General features: G+C 40.8%; 1 protein-coding gene across 50 annotated transcripts in view; it reads left to right on the top strand.

Moving 5' to 3' along the window:
- The window catches only part of abi3bpa (ABI family member 3 binding protein a), a 350,635-nt gene that overhangs the window by 271,969 nt on the left and 54,792 nt on the right, over window positions 1-23,874 (top strand). For all 50 annotated transcript variants that reach the window (XM_087992632.1, XM_087992642.1, XM_087992635.1 and 47 more), the window contains one exon: window positions 22,390-22,449. In XM_087992632.1, coding sequence (XP_087848758.1) covers window positions 22,390-22,449 — 60 coding nt within the window. The remainder of the gene's footprint in view (window positions 1-22,389; window positions 22,450-23,874) is intronic.

Here is a 23,874-nt window from a genome sequence, read left to right as displayed (position 1 = left end):
AGCAGTCTGATCCAATTGCAGATTCCCTCCCCAAAGCCCATTTTGGAGAGAACATCTCTCATATATGTGTGTGATATCCTGTCAAAGGCTTTCTCCTGGTCCAGGCTGATCAGGCAGGTGTCCAACCCTCTGTCCTGCACGTAGGCGATCGTATCCCTGAGGAGTGCGAGACTCTCAGCAATCTTCCTGCCCGGCACAGCACAGGTTTGGTCAGGGTGAATCACCAACCCGAGAGCAGACCTGACCCGGTTGGCGATTACCTTTGACAGAATGTTGTAATCCGCATTCAACAGTGAGATTGGTATCCAATTTTTGAGTTCCTCCCTCTCCCCCTTCCGCTTGTAGACGAGGGTGATGATGCCTTTCCTCATGGATTCACTCATGGTACCTGCCCGAAGCATACTGACATACACCTCCAGCAGGTCCTGGCCAATCAAGTCCCACAGAGTGGAATAGAGCTCGACCGGTAAGCCGTCGCTTCCGGGAGTTTTATTCTTTTCGAAGGACTCGAGGGCCTTGGTCAGCTCGTCCAGAGATAGCGACTGGTCCAGTCTCTCCCGTGTTCTGTCGTCTAAGACCTCCGTGATAGAGGACAGGAACGACTGGGAGGCCGCGCTGTCGGTCGGCTTCGCGTCATACAGACTGGCGTAGAAGGATTTACTGATCCTCATGACATCAGCCTGAGATGACGTTAGCGAGCCATCTTCTTCCTTCAGGCTGCTGAGCACAGAGCTCTCTTTGTGCACCTTCTGGAAGAAGAAACGTGAGCACGTCTCGTCCTGCTCCACCGAGCGGGCCCTGAAACGGAAGATTATCTTGGAGGCCTCCGAAGCAAAGAGCGAGGCTTGCTGGCCCTTCACCTCCTTGAGGTCCTCCGTGACATCCACCCCCATCGTCTGCAGCAGGAGCAGGTTCTGCATACTTTCCTGGAGCTGGGACAGTTTTTCCCGCCTCCTGAACACCCTTGAGGATGAAGAACCTCTTGATGTTCCCTTTTACTGTTTCCCACCAGTCCGCTGGGGTCTCAAAGAGGGGCTTCACGGTTCTCCAACCTGCGTAGTCCCTCTTGAGCTCCTCAATGTTTCCCGGGGTCAACAGCTTGGTGTTCAGACTCCTGCAGAAACAGGACGTCGGCTTTAACATTGGCCAGGAAGGCCATCGTAGAAACACATCGCGTAGCCGATTTGATGCTACGCACATTGATGCTGGCAACTCTTATCCCCATTTTAACAGTTTACAAGGTTAACAGTGTCCATTTGCTGCTGGTCTTGCCCCTCTAGGGTAGCTATATGCATCCCCGTGGTGACAGCTGAGATAGCTGTCCGGCTCCACGCTGGAGCCATTTCCCCGCTCTGGTGTCTTCGGGTCGGGCCCAGGGTCCACATGGTCCAGTTCTCCATCTGACAGCGGGGCTGTCACAGGACCACTGCTCCCAGTTACCTGGAGCTGTGGGCCGGTGGGTACCTCTTGGTTCTTACCGGGTGGGGGGAGGCTTTTACCCATTCCCTCAGAGGGATCGTCTTTTCCTGCTTGGGTGGTGCTGCCCTCCTTTTTCCTCACAGCGCTCTGTCTCTTCCTCTGGTGACGACCCGCCTTGCGCCCATTCTCACTGTCAGAAGAGCTGCATGTGTCCTCGTCGCGTAGGTGTCGCTTCCCCCCTCGCTGGGTGGCTTTGGGAGGTTTCCTCTTCCTGCTTTTCACAGTAATCCAATCCTCTGCTTCCTTTGGTCCCTTCTCTTCCATTTCCTCCGTCTGTCCTGAAGGAGCTTGGATCGGCTGCTGCACCTCCCCGCTGTCTGCCGTCTGCTCCACTACAGCCCGCCCTTCCTTCTGGTTGCCTCCAGACACTGTTCCCGTGCTGTTTTGTGGTACCTTGCTGGTCTTGGGCGGTCCACAGCTCGTGTTGCCACCTCCGGCCATCTGTGCGTAGGTGGCGGGCCCTCGTCTTGGACAGGCCTTGTACATGTGGCCCGCCTCTCTGCACAGATTACAGTTCTTGGCCTCCTTACATTCCTTGGTCGGGTGGCCTTCCTGCTTGCAATTTCGGCAGATGGTCACCTTGCAATCCGCCGCCATGTGGCCTGACCTCCCGCAGGTTCGGCACACTTTTGGCTGCCCTGCGTATGTCAGGTAACCTCTGCTTCCTCCGATGGCAAAGCTGGAGGGTGGGTGGAGGATGTTCCCACTGGCATCGACCCTCAGGGTTACCCTGACCTGTCGTTTGCTGGTCCAGATCCCGAAAGGATCGACCACATCGGTACTCTCTCCCTCGACCCTGGACGTATCTCCTCAAGAAGGTCAGGACATCTGCTGCTGGGACGTGACGGTTGTACATCTGGATTGTTACAACCCGACTCCTCTGCGCAGGAAGCACACACAACAGGACCGCCGACAAGATGGAGAACAGAGGTTCCCCTTCCTTCTCCTTGAAGACCTTCAGGAGCTGCTCGCAATTCTTCACGCTCCTGAAGGTCCACTCATCCCAGTCTGCCTCATTGCAGTGCTAACTCCAGCCCACTCTTTTCAGTCTGCCTCACTGTAATGGTGACTGTAGACCACAAAATTTACCACTTTCCATGGCTTGGTTTCTCTCCTTATTGTTTTAGTACTTTATTGTGCTTTGAGAAGCTTATTTTCTACCACCTTTTTGCATCTCACCTTTTAAAATCCTCATTCTGTACCCAGCATCAACCCACACACTCTCTTACCTTCATCCTTGTTTGATCATTTCAAATCTCTATTTCTGCCCACCTTGCCCCTCTTCTCTAACTTCAGGACTGGAGGTGGGTGGGGGGGGAGGGGGAGGGGTGAGATGTGGGGAACTGCAGATAAAGGTGGTGGGGAGAGGAGCAGCGTGGTGAGGTGCTCCTCAATGTTGAGTTCTCTTGGCTGTAGGTTACCCAGGCAGAAGATGAGGTGTTGTTCCTCCAATCCACGGTCTTATTCGCTGTGGCAATGGAGGAGGCCATGGATGGTCATGTTGGAAAGGGGGTGGGAAGGGGAATTAAAATGGGCGGTGACTGGAAAGTTTGGCGAAATACTCCCTTAGTTAACATTTAATCTCCCTGATGTGGAGAAGAGCACATCGGGAGCACCAGATACAGTAGACGATGTTGGAGAAGAGGTAAAAACAAGGACTGCAGATGCTGGAAACCAGAGTCTAGATTAGAGTGGGCTGGAAAAGCACAGCAGGTCAGGCAGCATCCGAGGAGCAGAAAAATCAACGTTTCAGGCAAAAGCCCTTCATCAGGAATAGTTCACCTGCTGTGCTTTTCCAGCACCACTCTAATCTAGACTATGTTGGAGAAGAGGCAGGTGAACCTCTGTTTCACCTGGAAGAACTGTTTGGGGCCCTGGATGGAGGTGCTTACCAGCCCTTTCCTCCAGCCACCAACTGGATTCAGTCCTCCCATCGACCATCCAGGTTGTGCCCTCTACCTGTGTTCACCTATCCCCAACTCAGCACCGTGCACCCCCCCCCCCCCAAACATTGACTTGTTTGCCTCCTGATGCTGCCTGGCTTGCTTTGTTTTTCCATCCTCCTTCTTGCCTATCTTGGATTCCAGCATCTGCAGTTTTTTTTGTCTCTTCTCTAACTACCAGTCCTCCCTAAACTCCTCCTTCCATATAAATTCTTCTTCATATGGGTGGAATGAAACAGTCTGGACTTGCCTGTGGTGCAGCTGCATAAACAATCAAGAAGCTTGTCACCAATGGGACAAAGCAGCCTATTTGATTAATACCTCATCTCATGGCCTAAAGGTCTACAATCTGCAAGTTGCATCTACTCTCTGCAGAACTTACTGGATGCAGCCAGTTTGTTCAGCAATCTCAAGTCTGCAACTAGAAATAGACAATGAATGCCAGCCTGACTAGTGATTTCCACATTTGCAGTATGAATATATCCCATCTTCATGTCTCTCACATCAGCGAAATATCCCTATCCAAAATCAATAACACATTCTGTGTGCTATAGTACAATATTCTCCTTAAACGATTATCCATACCATAACCATAACAAATCATACCTTTCTAACATTTCCTTTCATTGTCCAGCTATGTGAGTCTTTGTTGGCTTTGTTCCACTTCTTTTCTATTTATAATCAGATGATTTTCAGTTATGGACTTTACTTCAATGCTGTCGTTTTTATTTTAAGAACCCCTCAGGGATTTAATGTTGACCCAATTCTGTCCCTCACCTGTATAATGCCCTTTGGAGATATTACCTGATGATATCAGCTTCCCCTGTGCAGTTTGACCTTACCACTAACATCTGTCAGTCTTGCCACTAACTCTGTATTGTCAGGCAGTAGTTCCATCATACAAGTCCGGATGAGCCATAATTTTCTCCACTTAAACTAGGACAGGCACTGGGAGGACTGTTGCCTTCGGCCTCCATCACAGTTTTCAGTACCTTTCTCACCAATTCCATTTCCCTTCCCGCCTGTGCATTCAGATCCAAATAGTATGTAGCCCTGCACACAGCTCTGTCTCAGGCTTGATCCGCTGCTCCAGCAAAGCTCAGTGCAAGCTGGAAGAAGAGCACCTCATTTTTCACTTTGGAACTCTACAGCCTTCTGGACTCAACATCGAGCTTAGGGCTCGATGTTGAGTCTAGAAGGCTGTAGGGCTTGAACTGTTCCATGTCCTTGCCCCTTCCCCATATACCAAGCCTTATTATCACATTGTCTGCTATTATGCACAACTCGTTTTTAGCCACTAAGAGTCTCCATTAATAGCTATTCACCCTCCCAGCCTGATTATAATCCACTCCTTTGTCTGTCCAACTGTTCTTTCTCTTTGGGCCCTATTCCCACCTATCCTTTACTTCTTCGCCTCTCCCCCCACCCTATCTTCTGCATAAAAAACAATATTTTCATAGCTTCCATTAGTTCTGAGGAAGGGTCACTGGACCTGAAACATTAAATTTGATTTCTCTCCAGAGGTGCTGCCAGGCCCTGCTGAACTTTTCCAGCAATTTGTTTTTATTTATGATTTCCCGAATGTGTAGTTCTTTTGGTTTTTATTTTGCATATTGTCATTTCTCAGCCAGAGCTAAGCCATTGATCCTAAATCTTGTCAACCAAAACAAATGTGTGCTTCCTTTTCTCCAATACTGCCTGTCCACACTTCCACCCATCTGCTGTAAAAGCCTATTCACAAGACAGAGCTGAAAATGTGTTGCTGGAAAAGCGCAGCAGGTCAGGCAGCATCCAGGGAACAGGAGAATCGACATTTCGGGCATAAGCCCTTCTTCACAAGACAGGTCTCAGCAGAGTTTGCTTTAAGAACAATGGAGGAAATGAATTGTAATCCAAGAATCAGCTTGAGGACCTTAATGCAGGTAATGATATTAAGGAAACATTAACTTTGCAACAAAGGCTTTTACTGCTGTGACTGCAACTAAAGCTGTAAGTGAGGAGGCCAGGGTCTGCTCCAGAGGTGTGTAATAACATATCTGAAGTGGTTAAGTAGAAGTATCTGTAAGTGAAGATCCTTTGCTGGTGAAAACCAAGGCTTTAAATGTGCCTGCAATAATTTCCAGAATAGATTAGTCCCATGCATTTTTTGAAGTTATGGTTATCTCTCTTTGCATTGTAAGATTATTAAATATTTTATGATGAGAATTGTTATTTTATGAGTTCTGTATAGACACTGAGGGCCCGAACCATTTCCTTGCATTGTGCCTGGATCTTTTGCAAGGCTTCTCCATTCAGTAGCAAATTGAACCCTCCTCCTCCTTATGTGGGACAGCAGTACTTCTACTGCCATTCCTGAAAATGTTGAGCTTTCATATCATGCAGTTGGCCATCAAGGTATCTTGCAAAGGTCTTCAATGCAATATTCAAAATGAAACTAATGCAGTGTTTAAGGTCCTTTTTGTAGGTGTTTAGATCTTGCAGTAGTGCATCACTTAAAATTTATTAGGTGCCTCACCAGAAGCATTGACAAGGCCAGATGCTTACAAAGAATAGTCAAGTTAATCTCAAACTGGAATATTTGTTCATTAGTTTAGTGGTATTCTGGCATTCTTATATTGGCAATTGTGTCAAAAATCTAATCTAGATCATTAAAACAGAATTCTGAATTAATGTGTGTTGGCTTAAAATCTACCAGTGCCTGAGCATTGCTTCTGAATTATATGGCCACAATGATTTGTGGGGAAAACCCAAGAAACACACATGTAGCACACCTCCTTTATTGAGTTGGACATTCATCTGAAATGAGCAGTTATAGATTTCTAAATCTCAATTATTGGCAACAAATTGCAAACAAGAACGAGAAAATAACTGTTCTCATTTTTTTATTGTCACTCATTCATTTTAACTTTTATATTTTTGGTCTGACTGTATGTATTAATGTGTTAGTGGTAAAATTGAAGACATCTGTGGAAATGGCAGACTGTTGAATTTAGAGTGCATACCAAAAATCCCGTTCTCCTCAAATAATAACCAGTGATGTAATTTCTTGGCTTTTATGTTATCCTGATGGCTTTGGTGATTAAGCCTTTTGATAAACTACAGATTATGAGACAAAGTGGCCATGGCTATTAAATTCTGAACCGAGGATATACAGATTTTAACGTAAACTTTTCAAAGATAACTTTCTTGTGGTTATTTAAATATTCCACCACTTGTTGAGGGGGAGTTTTTAAAAGGTTTGCTGCGTGTTATGTGATGCCGCATAGGGTGGGAATTCATCAGAGCTGAACTTGAGCCCAAAACCAATGCAACACAAATGTCTAATGACCCAATGGGAGGCCAGAGGGCAGCACAGATTTGAGCATCAGGCCTCATTAACAATGTTTATGCCAGCAGTCTCTGCTAGCAATCTGTGCATTTATTGACAGAGACAATTCAGGATATTTTTGTAATAGTGAGAAACGAGGAGCTGCAGATGAGGACACAGGACTGGGATATCCATGTACACAAACCATTAAGGTGGAATTGTTAACCTTTATGACAAATGGTTTGGAATTGAATGTAATATATCAGACCCTGCCTGGATATTCTGATTTGAACTTCAAGAAAAATGTTATCTTTGGAAGGGAGTACAGTGCAGAAAAATGCCTTAAATTCTTAAATAATGAGATAACGAGTTTAAATAGGTTTAGACTGAACTGAACTTTACCAAAGCTGATTTGATATGATAGATGTGCTAATAGAATTCAGAACAAGGTGGTATAACTTAAAAAAAACACAGACAAACTACACCTCTATGACTCTGAGTGAAATCAAGAAGCAACATTGCACATACAGAATATTAGAAATTTAGAATGTGTTTGTTGAAAAAGTTTGTGGTGGCTGGATTGTGAATTGAAGCAGTCAAGACTGAGACTGATAGATACTTGCCAGAAGAGTATATCAAAATATATCTAACAAAGACAAGTGTGGAGAGTTATGGTCAGCCAAAATCTCTGAGGCAAAACTAAATACCTCCCAAAAGAAGAATCTAGAGATGTACGAATAGCTGCCACTCTGACTTCGAAAGGTCAAGAAACAGTTTATTTCTGCTGAATTTCAGGAGCTGGGCCACCATTTTGGAGGATATTTTTATCAAGACTTTATCAGGAATAGTAATTAGCTCTTATTAATATCAGGATGCATTAATTACATTATCATAAATTGCATTATCACATGCAGGTAATTATTATCATTAAATTCTTGTAGTGAGGGAAATCATGATTACTCTTTGTATGATGCAAAAGTCAAAATCATTATTTCAAACCTGTTAAATATTTTTTGCAATGTTTTTCAGAAACACAGTAACTTTCCATGGAGAAGCCTATTAGTCAAATATCAAACTCAGTTTGAAAAGGACAGAGTGTTTTATTTGTCAGAATATATTCTATTACATGCAAGTGTGAGTCAGATAGCAAAACAAGCTAGAACTGGTTGCGGATTTGTTTCCAACATAACAAGGCTAGGATAATGCAAGAAGACTAGGATAGTTTCTCAACAAATACTCAAGGCATACTATGTGGTAGAGGGCTACCTCAGAGACTAAGGATCTTTGCTACCATCCAGATAAGATATCACCTGTTGTTCATGTGAACAACATACTTGTTAAACAATGTACTCCATAGAGAATTGGAAGTCAGAGGTGAAGAGCCGGGACCAGTGTTTCAATTAGTCACGACATCTGTTTTCAGTTTTTGCTCCCCACTGACATAGAACAAACTACAAACTGCACTTAGAAACAGATGTGTGAAAATCTGTCCATACAGTCAGACAATTCATATTTGCATAACCAATTTAACATTTCAAATGAACAGTTATACAGTTTAGATAGTGTGAATCTAAAAACTGAATTTCACTGCCTCACAGTACTAGGGACCTATGATCAGGTGAATGTGTGGAGTTTGCATGTTATCCCTGTGTCTGCTTGGGTTTCGTTCAGATGCTTAGATTTCCTTCCACAGTCCAAAGATGTGATTAGCTGTGCTAAATTGCCCATAGTGCCCAGGGATGTGCAGGCCAGGTGGATTAGACATGACAAATGCAGATTTACAGGGTTAGAGTGGTGGTGGGTGGGGGATTGGGTCTGGGTAAGATGCTCTTCAGATGGGTGGTGTGGACTCAATGGGCTGAATTACCTGCTTCTAAACTGTAAGCATTCTATGATTCTATGAGCTAAGGAATCAAAAGTTTAAATATCTTAAAAACTGTTTGTTCCACCAATGCATTGATTTCATTCTGAAACTCTTATTTCATAAATCAAACATGAAGTGTTAATTCAGGATTAAAGACAATCTTTGGACTTCTGTTATGGGACTATTGAATTATTATACACAAATTCTTAATTGGTTTAAATCTTATTGTGAATCAATTTTGACTGAAATTGCTAGGCAGTGCAGCAGCTGCTTTAAAATCCAACTATAGTGACAAGGAAAACTTGTAAGAGTCTGAAGGACATTTATAAATTTGGCAAAGCTGTTATGAAGCAACAAGGCTATTGAAACTGAATTTTTTAAAATAATGCTGCATATGAATGTATTTGAAAGATAATTTCTTGTTTCCTTAAAGCTTTCTGCTTTTAAAAGACAATTCTTTTGATTGGGTGTTAAGGCAACATTGACTATCCATTTCTAGTTGGTGAGCTATGTAGCCCTCATAGTGAATGTGCTCACACACTTCGATGATGTAGAAAATGTCAGGATTTTGTTGCAGCAATAAAAAAATGGATAACAATATATGTGCAAGCCAGGGGTATGTCACTTCAGTTGAGCCTCAGATATCTTGTGGTCATCAAGTTGCTACATCAAAGAAACCGCAATGAGCTGCTGTAATGCATCCTGCGGGTGTTAAAAGGCACGACAGTGCATGTGTAGATTATTGGATAGAGAAGTGATCGAAAGGACTGCTTTGTCCAGAATAGTGTCACTTCATGTGTGTTGCTGCAACCATCTACCCATTCAATAGAATTCAGGAAAGTGAGATGATTCAATCACAGTCCAGACTTGTGCCTTGTCGAGTTGAAAGACTTTGGCAAGTAAATGATAGCCACTTTCCACAGAATACCCAGCTTCTGATCTGGTCAAGTAACAATGGCATTTAAGTGAACATTCTGATGAGTTTCTGAGTAACGATATGCGCAGAATGTCAGTAATGGAGGACTCAGAGGTCATTAGGCTGCTGTTACAAAGATTGTTGTCACGTACTTGCAGAGTGTAAATGTTTCTTGGTAGTTGTTCTCTGGATACTGTTCACATCTTGATGCAAGTAGGTATGACTCCTTCACTATTTGAGGAATTGCGAATGAATGCAACCATCAGCAAACACCCTATTTCTGACTTTATGATGGAGAGAAGATCATTATTAAAATAGGCAGAGGTGGTTGGACCTAGGACACTGCCCAAGGAACTCTGACATTTATTTCCTGGGACTAGGATGATTGGCCTCCAACTACCACAACTATTCTGTTTGACTTGTGACACTCGCCAGGTAGCAGCATGGTTTTTGAGACTTCGGATGTATACAGAGATTGTTTAGCCTTGGACTGTGAAATCCTCCACAATTGTACTCACCTTATTTTAATCCAAGGATTACTTCCGTATTCTTTCGTTATTGCCCTCTCTGAGTGTCTTCATCATTGTCAATGTGATAAATATCTACTTGGCAAAGGAAGAAGCAGAGGCCAGTCAGTCTTCCACATAGATTTATTCACAATGCCCATTAAAGCACTAGCACAGGCCATTTTTCCTTTCCACAGACCAGCACCTTGCAAGCTGAAAACAGTTGTTTTAGATATTTTCCAAAAAAATCAGTTCAGAGATGTTATTACACACCTCTGGAGCAGGCAGGACTTGAACTCACACTTCCTGGCTCAGAGGTTGGGATGCTACCTCTTCACTATTGCCCTCACTGGTTGTTTTTTTAAAATTATTTGAATTAATCAACCTATTCAGAAATACTCTTACATACCTCGAGCTGGTGGGCTTTGAACCAGGGGGTCTCGGTCCACGAATAGGGACACGACTGCTGCGCCACAAGAGGATCCCGATTCACTAATTGTCATTAATACTGACACTAACTGGGCAACGTTTGTATAACAACGAGAGTATGTACATGCTGTTCCTTTAGTGTTGCTGGGTCAAAATCCTGGATCTCCATCCCTAACCTACAGCATGTAGACAGCAATGCTTCATGAAGGCAGCTCACCATCAACTTTTTCAAGAACAATAGTCAGGAGCTGGGTGCAAGATACACCAGGAGATAGAAAAGGCAAGTGTTCATGGGGGATTTCAATATGCAGAGATTGGGGAAATCAGATTGGTAATGGATCACAAGAAAAAGAATTTATGGAATTTCTGCAAGATGGCTTCTTAGAGCAACTTGTGGTGGACCCCATTAGCAAGCAGGCAATACTGGATTTAGTGTTGTGCAATGAGACAGACCTGATAAGGGAGCTGAAAGTGAAGGAATCCTGAGGAAGCAGTGATCATAATATGATTTGAATTTACTCTGCAATTTGAGAGTGAGAAGATCGAATCAGAGGTGACCGCATTATAGCTAAATAAAGGCAGCTACAGAGGGAGGAGCTGGGTAGAATAGTCTGGGAGAGGAGCCTAGCAGGAAAGACAATGGAACAGCAATGGCAAGAGTTTCTGGGAGTAATTCAGGAGATACAAAAAAAAATGATCCCTAAGAAAAAGAAGTGCAGTACAGGGAGGATGAGGCAACTATGGCTGACTACAGAAGTCAGGGATAGCATAAAAGCAAAAGAGAAAGCATGTAATTTGGTGAAGGGCAATGGGAAATCAGAGGATTGGGAAGGTTACAAAGACTAACAGAGGGCAACAAAAAAAGACATAAGGTGGGAGAAGATTAAATATGAGGGTGAGCTAGCCAGTAATATAAAGGTAGAGTTTCTTTAGATATATAAAGGGCAAAGGAGAGGCAAAACTGTACTTTGGACTACGGGAAAATGATGTTTGAGAGATAGTAGTGGGGAACAAGTAAATGGCAGAGAAGCTGAATAATTACTTTGCGTCAATGTTCACGGTGGAAGACGTGAGTAATATCCCGAAGATTCAAGACTGTCAGGGGGCAGAGCTGAGTTTGGTGACCATCACCAAGGAGAAGGTGCTAGAAAAACTAAATAGCCTGAAGGTGGATAAATAACCTAGACCAGATGGACTAGACCCCAGAGTTTTAAAGGAGACAGAGTAATTCTTTTAGGAATCGCAAGAATCAGGGAGGGTCCCAGAGGACTGGAAAATCGCTAACATGACACCCCTATTTAAAAAGGGACTAAGGAAAAGACAGAAAATTATAGGCTAATTTGCTAACTTTGGTTGTGGATAAGATTTTATAGTCCATTATGAAGGATGAGATTTCTGAATACTTGGAAGTGTATGGTAAAATAGGGCAAAGTCAGTGTAGTTTCATCAAGGGGAGATCATGCCTGACAAATCTGCCAGAATTCTTTGAGGAAGTAACAAGCAGGTTAGACCAAGGAGAGCCAATGATGTTATCCACCTGGACTTCAAAAAGGTCTTTGACAAGGCGCTGCACAGAAGGTTACTGAGTGAGATAAGGGCCCATGGTGTTGGAGGCAAGGTGCTAGCATGGATAGAAGCTTGGCTGTCCAGCAGAAAGCAGACAGTGGGGATAAAAGGGTTTTCTCAGGTTGGTAGCTGGTGACAAGTGGTGGTTCACAAGGGCCACAACTTTTCACTTTATACATTCATGAACTTGATGAAGGAACTGAGGGCATTCCAGCTAAGATTGCAGACGATACAAAGATAGGTAGAGGGACAGGTAGTCTTGCAGCAGGGAGGCTATAGAAGGATTTGGATAGGTTAGGAGAGTGGGCAAAGAAATGGCAGATGGACTACAACATGGAAAAATGTGAGGTCAGGTACTTTGGTAAGAGGAATTGAAGCATGGACTATTTTCTAATTGAGGAGAAAATTTAGAAAGCTGAAGTGCAAAGAACCTTGGGAGTTCTAGTTCAGGATTCTCACAAGGTTAACTTGCAGGCTGTGATAGTAGGTGAATTCAATGATGGCATTTATTTTGCTAGGATTTGAATATAAAAGCAGAGATGTACTTCTGAGGCTCTATAAGACTCTGGTCAGATGACATTTGGAGTATTGTGTGCAGTTTTGGGCCCCATATCTCAGGAAGGATGTACTGGCCCTGGAGCATGTTCAGAGGAGGTTCACGAGAACTGTCCCAGGAATGAAAAGTTCAACATGTGAGGAACATTTGACGACTCTGGGTCTATACTTGATGGAGTTTAGAAGGATGAAGGAGGGTTCTAACTGAAAATTACAGAATGCTGAATGGCCTGGACAGAGTGGATGTTGGGAAGATGTTTCCATTGGTAGGAGAGACTCAAACTGAAGGGCACAGCCTTTGAGTAAAGGGAAGACTTTTTAGAATGGAGATAGGTAAAACTTCTTCACCAGAGAGTGGTGAATTCACTGCCACAGAAGGTCGTGGTTATTGAGTATATTTAAGATGGCGATAGATAGGTTCCTGATTGTAACGGGGAGAAAGCCAGAGAATGGGATTAAGAAACATTTCAGCCATGATTGAATGGTGGAGCAGACTCAATAGGCTGAATGGCCTAATTTCTGCAACTATGTCTTTTAATTTTATAGTCTTAACAAATAGGGATGTGCAATAAACGCTGGTCTAGATAGCAATGCTCACATCCCATCAGGAAATAAAACTCAACCCATTGGGACATATTTGACACACCTCTATAGCAGGTGGGCCTTGAACATGGCCCAGTCAGCGATGCCCATGTCCCACCAGTGAATTCATAAAAGAAAGAAGAAAAAAAGTCTGAGCAGGCTCATATCAGCAAATGCAACACTCACTGACACCTTTAATGCTGCCATACCTACTTACATATTTAGCCCAATAAATAATTCTTAAGTCAAAGTTTATTCAATTAACACTCAGAGACTTAATACATAATTTGGTAAACATTTAATAAATGACTTTCAAAGCCATAAAAAAAGCATTATTTTTAGATACGCTATAAACTATGCAAAATCGAAACTGTGAATTAACTTTCATAGCCCTGCAGTTATTTGAAAAAGAAAAACCATAAATTAGAGTTTTACTAAGTTATTATTTAAATAGTACTGAATGTCAGTGGTTGCCACCCCTGGAGAATTAGCTGAAGGGACCCACAAATTGAATATTAATCTTCAATGCTGGGAGAGAACTCTTTAGGATGTTTTAAAAAAAGATCTTTTAGCATCTTTATTGATAGGTTGTAAAAATTCTTGGATCTGGGGAGACAAAGCTCATTTGATGTAGTAATGACGTGTTCACTTATTAATTGCTGAAGGAATGCAATGTGTGATAAGGGACAATCGGGGGTACAGGGACAAGGAAGTTGGTGGGAATTGTATCTAATGAAATTTCCAGAAATATATCCAACCAGATTGTACATACCCCTCATTTTCTCACATGTACATGCACACACACACCTAGATGCGCACATGCACGCAAACGTTCTTCCCCGTTCCAATTCCCCACATTTTTATCAAACTGATTCTTGAGATGGTAGGACTGATATGTGAATAGAGACTGGATCAGTTAGGACTGTATACACTGGGGTTCAGAAGAAAGAGGGGAAATTTCAAACATCCACTCCCTTTACCATCCACATTCAGTAGCATCAGTATGTACTATCTATAAGATACAGAAATTTACCAAAGGTTCTTAGGCAGCATCTTCTAAACCCATGACTACTTCAGTCCTTCAATCCATTCACCATCTTGACTTGGGAATACAGAGGAACCTTGATTAGCCGGTATTCGATTATCCAAATATCAGATTATCGGCAAAGTTCCAATGTATGGCTAAACTACTTTGTCCGGCATTCGATTATCTGGAATTTGATTAACCAAATGAAATACTCCCCACCCATGTCCTTCAGATCATCAAGGTTCCTCTGAATAAATTGCACTTAATTAATGTTTCTTTGAGGAGTGTGCAAAGGAATTACATCACATTGGGTTTTATCTCTCGGGCTAAGCCTGAAGCTCATAACCAATGAAGTTCCCATCATGATGTTTGCTGAGTTGTCTTGAGCACCTTTGCACTTGATTAGTTTCCCTACAGTATGGAAACAGGCCCTTCAGCCCAACAGGTCTACACCGATCCTCCGAAGAGTAACCCACCCAGACTCATTCCCCTACATCTATACCTGACTAATGCACCTAACACTATGGGCAATTTAGCATGGCCAATTCACCTGGCCTGCACATCTTTTGGAATGTGGGAGGAAACCTGAGCACCCAGAGGAAACCCGATTAGACACGAGGAGAACATGCAAACACCACATAGGCAGTCGCCCGAGGCTAGAATCGAACCAGAGTCCCTGGTACTGTGAGGTAGGCCGTGCTAGCCACCGTGCCACCCTATTGTTTTCCATCGATTCTGTACTAACACAAAACTTTACACCAAATACCAGGTTCATACCAACCTGATCAGTAAAATAATGATGAGCAAGATCATGACTGAGTCAGAGAGTTAACTAAGGTGGCTGAGGCATCAGGAAAGGCAAATGCTTTGAGACAAAGACAGAAGTAAACTATGTGGATGGACTCAAACAGGGAAATTCATGGGTGTCACCTTTTGAAAATGTTTCCTGGAGTATGAACAAGGCCCTCCCAGTTGACCACGCCATCCCTGATTAATGTATTGACATCCTGATCTTTGCTGACTCATGTTGACTATTTTCGCTTTAAGCTGCTCCATCCTGTTTCCATGAAGAAATCAGCCCAACTACACGTCCATAATTTGGTAAACATTTTCTTGCTTAAGGTGACCTTAAGATTGGCCAGCATGAGAAACACAGAACTAGAACTTCCACTAAAGTGATTTTTTTTCTTTTAAGATTGGCTGTTCTGACAGCACTTCATCTACTGTAGTCTTGACCTGGGTGCATCTGTTGCTAAAAATGGCAGGCTTTCATTTCCAAGATATAAGTATCAAGATCAAAAACAACACTAAAAATATGAAACTAGCTTTTAATTTAGTAGTAAATGAAGATATAATTTTCTTTTTAGGTAAATGTACCCTGAAATGTAAAAAAGAATTATTCCTGTTTACGTGTCCAATAATTTCATGTACAGGTCTGTCTGTACTAAAACTTAGTTAGATTAAGACCAGAGAATTACTTTTACTCTTGTTGTTGACTTTGCTTTGATATATTGAACCCTGCAGAAACGTTAGAAATAATAATGAAGTAATATGTTACTAAGAATGTGATGTAGTTAGTTTCATAGATGTGGAGCCAAATAAATCAGGTCACTAACACAGAGTCATTTAGCTATTTCCTAGATATTTCCATTCGCGTCTGAAAGCCTGCCACTCCCTCCATTACTTCACCACACCTAAAGCCAAGCCATACAAACACTTATGGCTAGTAGTTATGTTATAGTAGGACTGAGTTCAGACTGCTGCATAGGTTTTGGATTTCCAACTTTATGTAGACACTCAGTAATATTTTGACATTAAATTCTATTAAGATCCTAACAACATTGAATTTTTAATGTTAGAATTACTGAAGTAGTGTAATGCAAAATTGAATGCCCAAAAGGTTGAGACACATCTCTTCTGTTCTTATTATTTTCTTCATCCAGTCTATCTTCCCAAGCTCTGTGGCCATCAATTACCCACTTCACAAATGTTTCCCAGAGATTAGCTTCTAATCTAGTTTTCTCAAGAAAGACCCACCAATGGAAAAATCCAATCCAAAAATCAATCTATGCCACTGGATCACCCAGAGAAACATAGGGCAGAAGACCTGGCATTTACAGTGGATTGGAGCCTCGCTGTATTTAAATGAAACTTAGATAACACTTCATGAAGTGAGCACTGCTCCATAAATGATTAAGGAGTGAGGAAATTGCAAAGGTGACTAGAGTTTGAACAATGAGAGGTAGATATGGCTGTGCAGGAATGATAGTTGGAGAGGGCAAATTGGACCAAGATATCAAGACATTTGTACCTAAGTGTGAGGATTTTGAATTCAATAATTTTGATAACAGTGTTAGTAAGAGGTAGGCTCTGAGCAGTGGAATAAAACTTTGGAGTTCAATTTATTGTTGTCACATGTAGCTAGATACAGTGAAAAGTGTTGTTTTGTGTGCTTATACAGGCAGATAGTACCTTAGAAATTGCATCAGGGTAGCAGAACGGAGTGCAGATGCAGTGTTACAGCCGCAGAAAAGATGCAGAGAGAGAGATCAATATTAACATTTGAGAGGTCCATTCAAAAGTCTGATAAGTGGGGAAGAAGCTTTTCCTGAATCAGTTCTTACACATATCCAAACTTTTGTATCATCAGCCCAATGGAAAAAGGTGGAAGAGAGTATAACCAGAGTGGAAGAGGTGTTTGACTATGTTGGTTACTTTCCCGAGGCAGTGAGAAATATAGACATCAGTGGACGGAAGGCTGGTTTGTGTGATGAAAATGTGTTGCTGGAAAAGCGCAGCAGGTCAGGCAGCATCCCCAAGGAGCAGGAGAATTGACGTTTCGGGCATGAGCCCTTCTCCTGCTCCTTGGATGCTGCCTGACCTGCTGCGCTTTCCAGCAACACATTTTCAGCTCTGATCTCCAGCATCTGCAGTCCTCACTTTCTCCTGGTTTGTGATGGACTGGTCTGTGTTTATAACTCTGTAGTCTTTTGCAGTTTTGGCAAGTGCAGTTGCTATACCATGCTGTGATGCATCCAGAAAGCGGGTTTTCTATGGTGCATCTGTAAAAATTGGTAAGAGCCTGTTAGAGATATGAACTTATAAGATGATGAACACCAGGAAGAGGATTTCAATGACCGGGAGGGTGAGGGAAGGATAGAAACAAATCCTGTTGAAGAGAAGGAAAATGTCGAGCTTGGTTCTTGTACTATTTTACATCACTGTGTCAGGATAAAGATATATTTTGAGCTTATCAAGGTTAGGGATATTACATCTGAATCATTTTCAACAATTATTGTTACTGTAGACGAGTGCTTCCAGGGCAACTACTTTAGATGCCAAAGTTTCATTTCTGTTACTGTGGCATGTAACCTTATAAACCTGTTAAAAAATGATTACATTCATAAAAATAGCACTTCTTGGTTCCTGTGTTCTACAGCCCTGTTATATCCCAGCTAAGCAAAGTTAATCTAATTGCCCTGCCACCAGGGTGTTTGTGAGAAAGGTCATACATCATCACTGCCTACAAATTTCGTAAGCCATACCTAAATTCTTTCAGCAGCAGGTTATAAAGTATCGCAACATCAAATTTCAAAACATACTTGCAGTCATTTACAAGTATTATTTTCTGTAAATGACTGAAATTAAAAGTATAAGTATGAAAAGAAGGCTGAAGAAAATCCATTAGGCTCACAACTGCTGAATAGACTGATGTAACCTTATTGAATTGCCTTCCAGAAATGGATGTAGTGCTAATTACTGGGAAAGCTGAAACCATACAGCCAGTTACAGGAAATCATAAGCTCTTTGAAAATAATTCTCAGCAATAATTCTCAAACATGGTGAACCAGCCAGAGAACATACAGTATTCTATTTCAAGGAACATTATCTTCATAGGCTCCTAACAAATAAATATAAATGGACTATGGTGACCTAATGCACTTTTTTGAAATCTGTGGACAGAATTTAATCCAGCCTCTTATGGTGGGAAGCGCAGCAACCATGCATATTTAATCACGGGAGAGGCCGCACAGCAGTCTCTTGGAAATAGCACAAAACCTTCCATGATGAAACTGAGGTGGAAAAGGACCCATGTAGGACAGTCATCCACTTGAGTTTCCTTAATGAGTCAAAGGACATCAATTAACCCGGAGTCCAGTGGAATTTATTTGTGGCTCAGGGATTAAATGGGAGTCATTCAGCTCTCCCATGGCTCCCAAAGAATGTTCTTCAAACCCTGTTTGGTTGTCAGACACTGTGTCCCCGATCAAGAGACTTGGCATGCGAAAAGAGCAAATTGCTGAACTAGTGACTTTCACCCCACCCTCTTACCCAAGTCCTGGATCCAGCAATGAGTCCTGGTGAAACTGTTGCAGCATTACAAGCCTTGAGGTGGTACTACTGACAGTGGAGACCATCCAGCCTATGATTGGCCAGCAGCTATTTGAAATATCTGCCGCCAGGGTCTGACACTGCCAATTACGTGCCTGAGAAGAACTTCCTTTGGTTGTGCTCCCCACCACAGGAGCAATTGACTTTTCCATCACTTCTCCAATTGATAGATGGCAACATTGAATTCCTCCACTAAACTTACTGAGAACAATAAATGGTGCAGTATGTAAGAAATTCTTAGAGTGGTAGGATTGATGTATTCAGTATTGTCTTTGGAGATCTTGGTTGGTCATTAGAAAGACTAAAGAAGTTGGGTCTGAAAAACACTATCTAATGGATTTCTTCAAAGAATTAAGAATACAAGTACAAAGTAAAATACTTTATCCATTGTCACCTCACTTTTCAGAATGTCAGTATAGAGTCCATGTATTATAATGCTGATGAGAATAACATGAGCATAAATGCCTGTTTGTCTATTGTCTTTTATATTCACTGAAATTCAGTTCTCTTTAGATTGATCTTGTCCCGTTGACAGCAGTCTGTTGTTAAGAGTCTTACAACTTACTAGAACATAGAATGTTACAGCGTAGTACAGGCCCTTTGGCCCTTGATGTTGCGCCAACCTGTGGAACCAATTTGAAGCCCATCTAATCTACACTATTCCATTGAAGCCCATCTAATCTACACTATTCCATATGTCTATCCAATGACCATTTAACTGCCCTTAAAGTTGGCAAGGAGCAGGAAAATCAACGTTTTGGGCAAAAGCCTTCATCAGGAATCATTTCTGATGAAGGACCTTTGCCCGAAACATTGTTTTCCTGCTCCTCGGATGCTGCCTGACCCGCTGTGCTTTTCCAGCACCACTCTAATCTAGACTCTGATTTCCAGCATCTGCAGTATCCACTTCTGCATTAAAGTTGGCGAGTCTGCCACTGTTGCAAGCAGTGCATTCCACGCCCCTACTACTCTCTGAGTAAAGAAACTACCTCTGACATCTGACCTATATCTATCACCCCTCAATTTAAAGCTATGTCCCCTCATGCTTACTATCGCCTTCCAAGGAGAAAGACTCTCACTGTCCAACCTATCTAAACCTCTGATTATCTTATATGTCTCAGTTAGTTGTCTCTCAACCTTCTAATTCTGCTAATTCATAACTTGAAATGATTACTGTAGGATATTTTCAGGATAAAAGCAACAAAATACTTGTCAGAAATAATTGGCTGCAACTTAAGTTTCAAACATTATATATCCAGAATACCAAAGTTGATGAAACACTTTGATGTGATAGACATTTCTACTTGCCAACCATTTTTTGCTTTTATCCTCTGCCAGGTGTGGCAAGCTATGTTTCAGCACAGAATCAAGCCAACTACAATAACCAAAAAAAAAACAAGTTTTGGATGATTTTCAGTCGATGCCTCACATTCACTTTTAAACAAAAAGTTATTCATAACTTTTTCATTCTTAAATACTTGCTCAGAAAATAGTCGTGTGTTAAAGTTGCCATATTTTTGATACTGAGTAAATTCAGCAAATTCAAGGCAAGGAGAGCTCACGCAGTAAGTTGCAAATCTCCCAAACATGCTGGTTGCTTTACATTACTATTCCATTTACTTTGTATGATGGTATTTCCCCCTGAGTCATTATTTTACAGAACAAGCTGGATTTGCTTGATAATTGCTCAATAACATGAAGTTAATAACAACAAAGTTAAAACATGGTAACTCAGTATGTAAGTACACTTTTGATGCTATGACAAATGTTAATGCGATACCAATCAATTTCTCTAGTTTGGAAATTGGATTACGATGACGCTTTAATCTCATTCATCACTACATTGTTCAAGATTTTTACAGTATCAACATGTTAAAATTTATTCTCTTCCTTAAGCCAATATTTGTGCCCTTACTTTATTTCTCTTCGTCTCTTAATTTTACATGAGTTTAAACTCCAGTTTCCTTCTTAGTCCTGCCTCTGTTTATTTCAGAATCTTTAAATTGGTCCCATCATTAATGTAGGTACTAAATGCCCAGTGCCTTTGTCACACCTTTTATCGTCTGGCACTTCTAGCAAGCAATTTTCATTCAGAAATTATTTGGAAATGCCGGTGTTGGACTGGGGTGTACAAAGTTAAAAATCACATGACACCAGGTTATAGTACAATAGGTTTAATTGGAAGCAAACTAGCTTTCGGAGCGTCGCTCCTTCATCAGGTGGTAGTGGAGGGGTCAATCCTAACACACAGAATTTATAGCAAAAATTTATAGTGTGATGTAACTGAAATTATACATTGAAAACTTGCCTACATTCCTGTAGAAACGTGATGTAGAAACTGCATGAATTCATGTAAAACTCAGTTATCTCACTTTTTAGATTAGAATAAATCTAAACATCAGGTCATAGACAGAGAACACAGGGGGCCAACATCTTCACCATATTGTCTAGCTATCACCATTGTTAACAGCTAACCCGAGAATGCAACTTTTTTAAAAAAGCTTTTTGTGATTTACACATGAAATAAGTGAAACTATCACGGTATTCTAACAGATGAAAGGCTTAACAGACAATCAATTTTCCAATGTATAATTTCAGTTACATCACGCTATAAATTTTTGCTATAAATTCTGTGTTAGGATTGAGCCCTCCACTACCACCTGATGAAGGAGCGACGCTCCAAAAGCTAGTGTGCTTCCAATTAAACCTGTTGCACTATAACCTGGTGTTGTGTGATTTTTAACTTTGTTCACTCTGAAAGGTTCAATAAAATGTCTGACTAATGACATATGCTCTGTGGTGCTCAGCTTCACGGAGAGTTTGACACATATTTTCAGATTTTAGTAGAATTCCTTCAATTGTCAGTGGCTTATTAAGAATAGTACAGGAATGGCACAATTGGTGTATCTCAAGGCAGTTAAAGCCTAAAATAGCTGTGTTTGCTGAATATAAAGTCTATACTGAAAATAATGTTGTCATGTGCCTTTTATTAAGATTCAAGAAAAAAGAATGCCTTTGTTTTGTGTTTCAAGGTTTGAATGAATTGGGTCTGCAATTTTTAATTCCTTATTTTTGCTATCAGAAACACTCTTAATGATTATGAAACAAAATTGTTTCAAAATGAGTTTTAACTTAGAATAACTTTCACAATTAAGTAAAACGATGCTATTTTTGTAGTTTTCTGTTGCAGACTTTATAACTGGTATCATTGCTGTGGTTTTCTTTTGAATTTCTACCGACTATTTTATGTGTAAGCACATTGTGGCACTCTGCCTGAACAATCTAATAAATGGAATAAATTTGCGTTGGAATTTCTGAGAGTCCCAGAGATCAACCATAAACTGCATGAGATTAAGTATTTTAGGCATACTGCATGATTATTAAATTTTGCTGGTATTGCAATGTCAAAACATGAAAAAAGTCAAGTGCCACAAACAAGTAGGCAAAATAAATTAGATGACTTGGACAGATGATCATTTGAATATGATTCATTTGTATTCCACATGCTTCCGATTTTCCAAATTAGATCAATTGTAATTACCTTAGATTCAGGAGATGTTTCATAATGTATTTTTCATGTTGGTGTTCCGTACTCGTATAGTACCTCAGGTTGAGGAAAACAATGTGACATGATATGATATACTACAGAACCTGATCAATGGACATTTTTGTATTGGTTAAGTGTGAATTTTATTGATGGCAGTGTGCTTCATTAGAAATTTGCAATTATAAACATTCATACCCTTATTTCTGTATCAGTTCATCTCTTCATTTAAGAATATGTGACTGTACTATCTTTGTTTTCTCTTTTTGTCTTCTACAGAACTTGAGACACAATCACCAGGTGGTCACTTATCTTCCACTGTTCCTGGCAATACTCAGGGTATGTAATGCTTTAGGGACATATCTAACAATTGTAGCTCTGCAAGGCCTTGGAAGAAGTACAGGAGGAAATGAGTAATGAGTCTTGAAACTATGAGCTCATCAAGGTGAGTGGTGAGATTGAGCAATTCAGAATGTTTCTACGTGGCATCAGTCAACATTGCTGGATCAAATATAAATGGCCAACGTCTAATCCAAAGTTCCCAGTAGCTACATGATTGATGCAAATTATATTCAAACACTGAAGAATACTATCCCCATTCTTAAAACTTTATCTTGGCAGGATTGTCAATCGTTTCCTGAATTCATAACAGTACAATCAAATTATATCCATTAAGATCTGTACTGAGATTAGCTTTGATCATTGTTAATAATTGGGGAAAGGTAAGAAACTAAGATAAAACATATGAAAAATATCTTACCTAACATTCCTAAAATGTTAGGAATATTCAATGCACTGCATTGAGAATACATTCTTTTCAAAGAAACAACCACTTTAACCACAAAGATCACAATAATTACTGATTTATGTTGAGTCATTAAGGATCATACAGCCTTTTATGCTGACTGAACATGAAATATATGAATTGTATTAATCTAATAAATACAATGGTTTCAACTAAAGATTGATTGACAGAGCACAAGATTATTCTTCTGTTCAAAAATGAAATTTGAATTAAATCTGGCTTTCAGTTGTATGTTTATTGTATAAAACTTGTACTTTTGACCCAAAAAATATTTGCTACTAAATTCATCCCTCATGACAATTACTTTAAATGTAATACTGCATTAACAAAAACATAGATCAGATTCTTTCTCTACAATAGTGTTTTTATATTGTTCCCAATAAATTCTGTTGCTATTTGCTGGGGCACTAGTTACCTTAACTACCAATTTTTTTGTTTGGAGCTGATAAAGATATGCATGATGTTAGCTTAAGGAGGAAATCAGTTTTCTCCAATTACTAATAGAGTTCTTTGATATTTTAAAACATTTTAATAAAACATAATATGGCTGAAAAATGATGGGATTACAAGCTTTATTTTTAAATTGTGTGTGTGTGTGTGTGTGTAGTTGCTTGGAGTTTGCATCTTATTGCATGCACTTTAACCCAAATATCGTGGTGTACAACCATGCTTAGATATATTTTCCTCAGGTTGAAGATGCGAATGTTAGTATAGAATAGTTTTATACTTTTAGAATTGTATTGAGGTTTGCATTTGAGTTGGTGATTGGGAGAACATATATAGAATTGTGGGTAATGATGCAAGAGTGGATCAATTCTAAATTATGATATATGATATTGGGAAACATACATTAAATGTCACATTAGTTATGTGTCCTGAAATGCAAGGAGAGGATTGACAAAGGGAAAAATATCTTCATGTAAATCACTGTCTATATCTCTTCAGATTGCATTACAAAA

This window comes from Chiloscyllium plagiosum, unplaced genomic scaffold (genome assembly GCF_037043375.1).
Source record: "Chiloscyllium plagiosum isolate Xiang-an unplaced genomic scaffold, Cpla_swu_hap1 HiC_scaffold_12, whole genome shotgun sequence".
In the NCBI taxonomy this organism is placed as follows: Eukaryota; Metazoa; Chordata; class Chondrichthyes; order Orectolobiformes; family Hemiscylliidae; genus Chiloscyllium; species Chiloscyllium plagiosum.
Note: the sequence above shows the minus strand (reverse complement) of the source record. Positions and strands in the feature narration are given on the sequence as shown.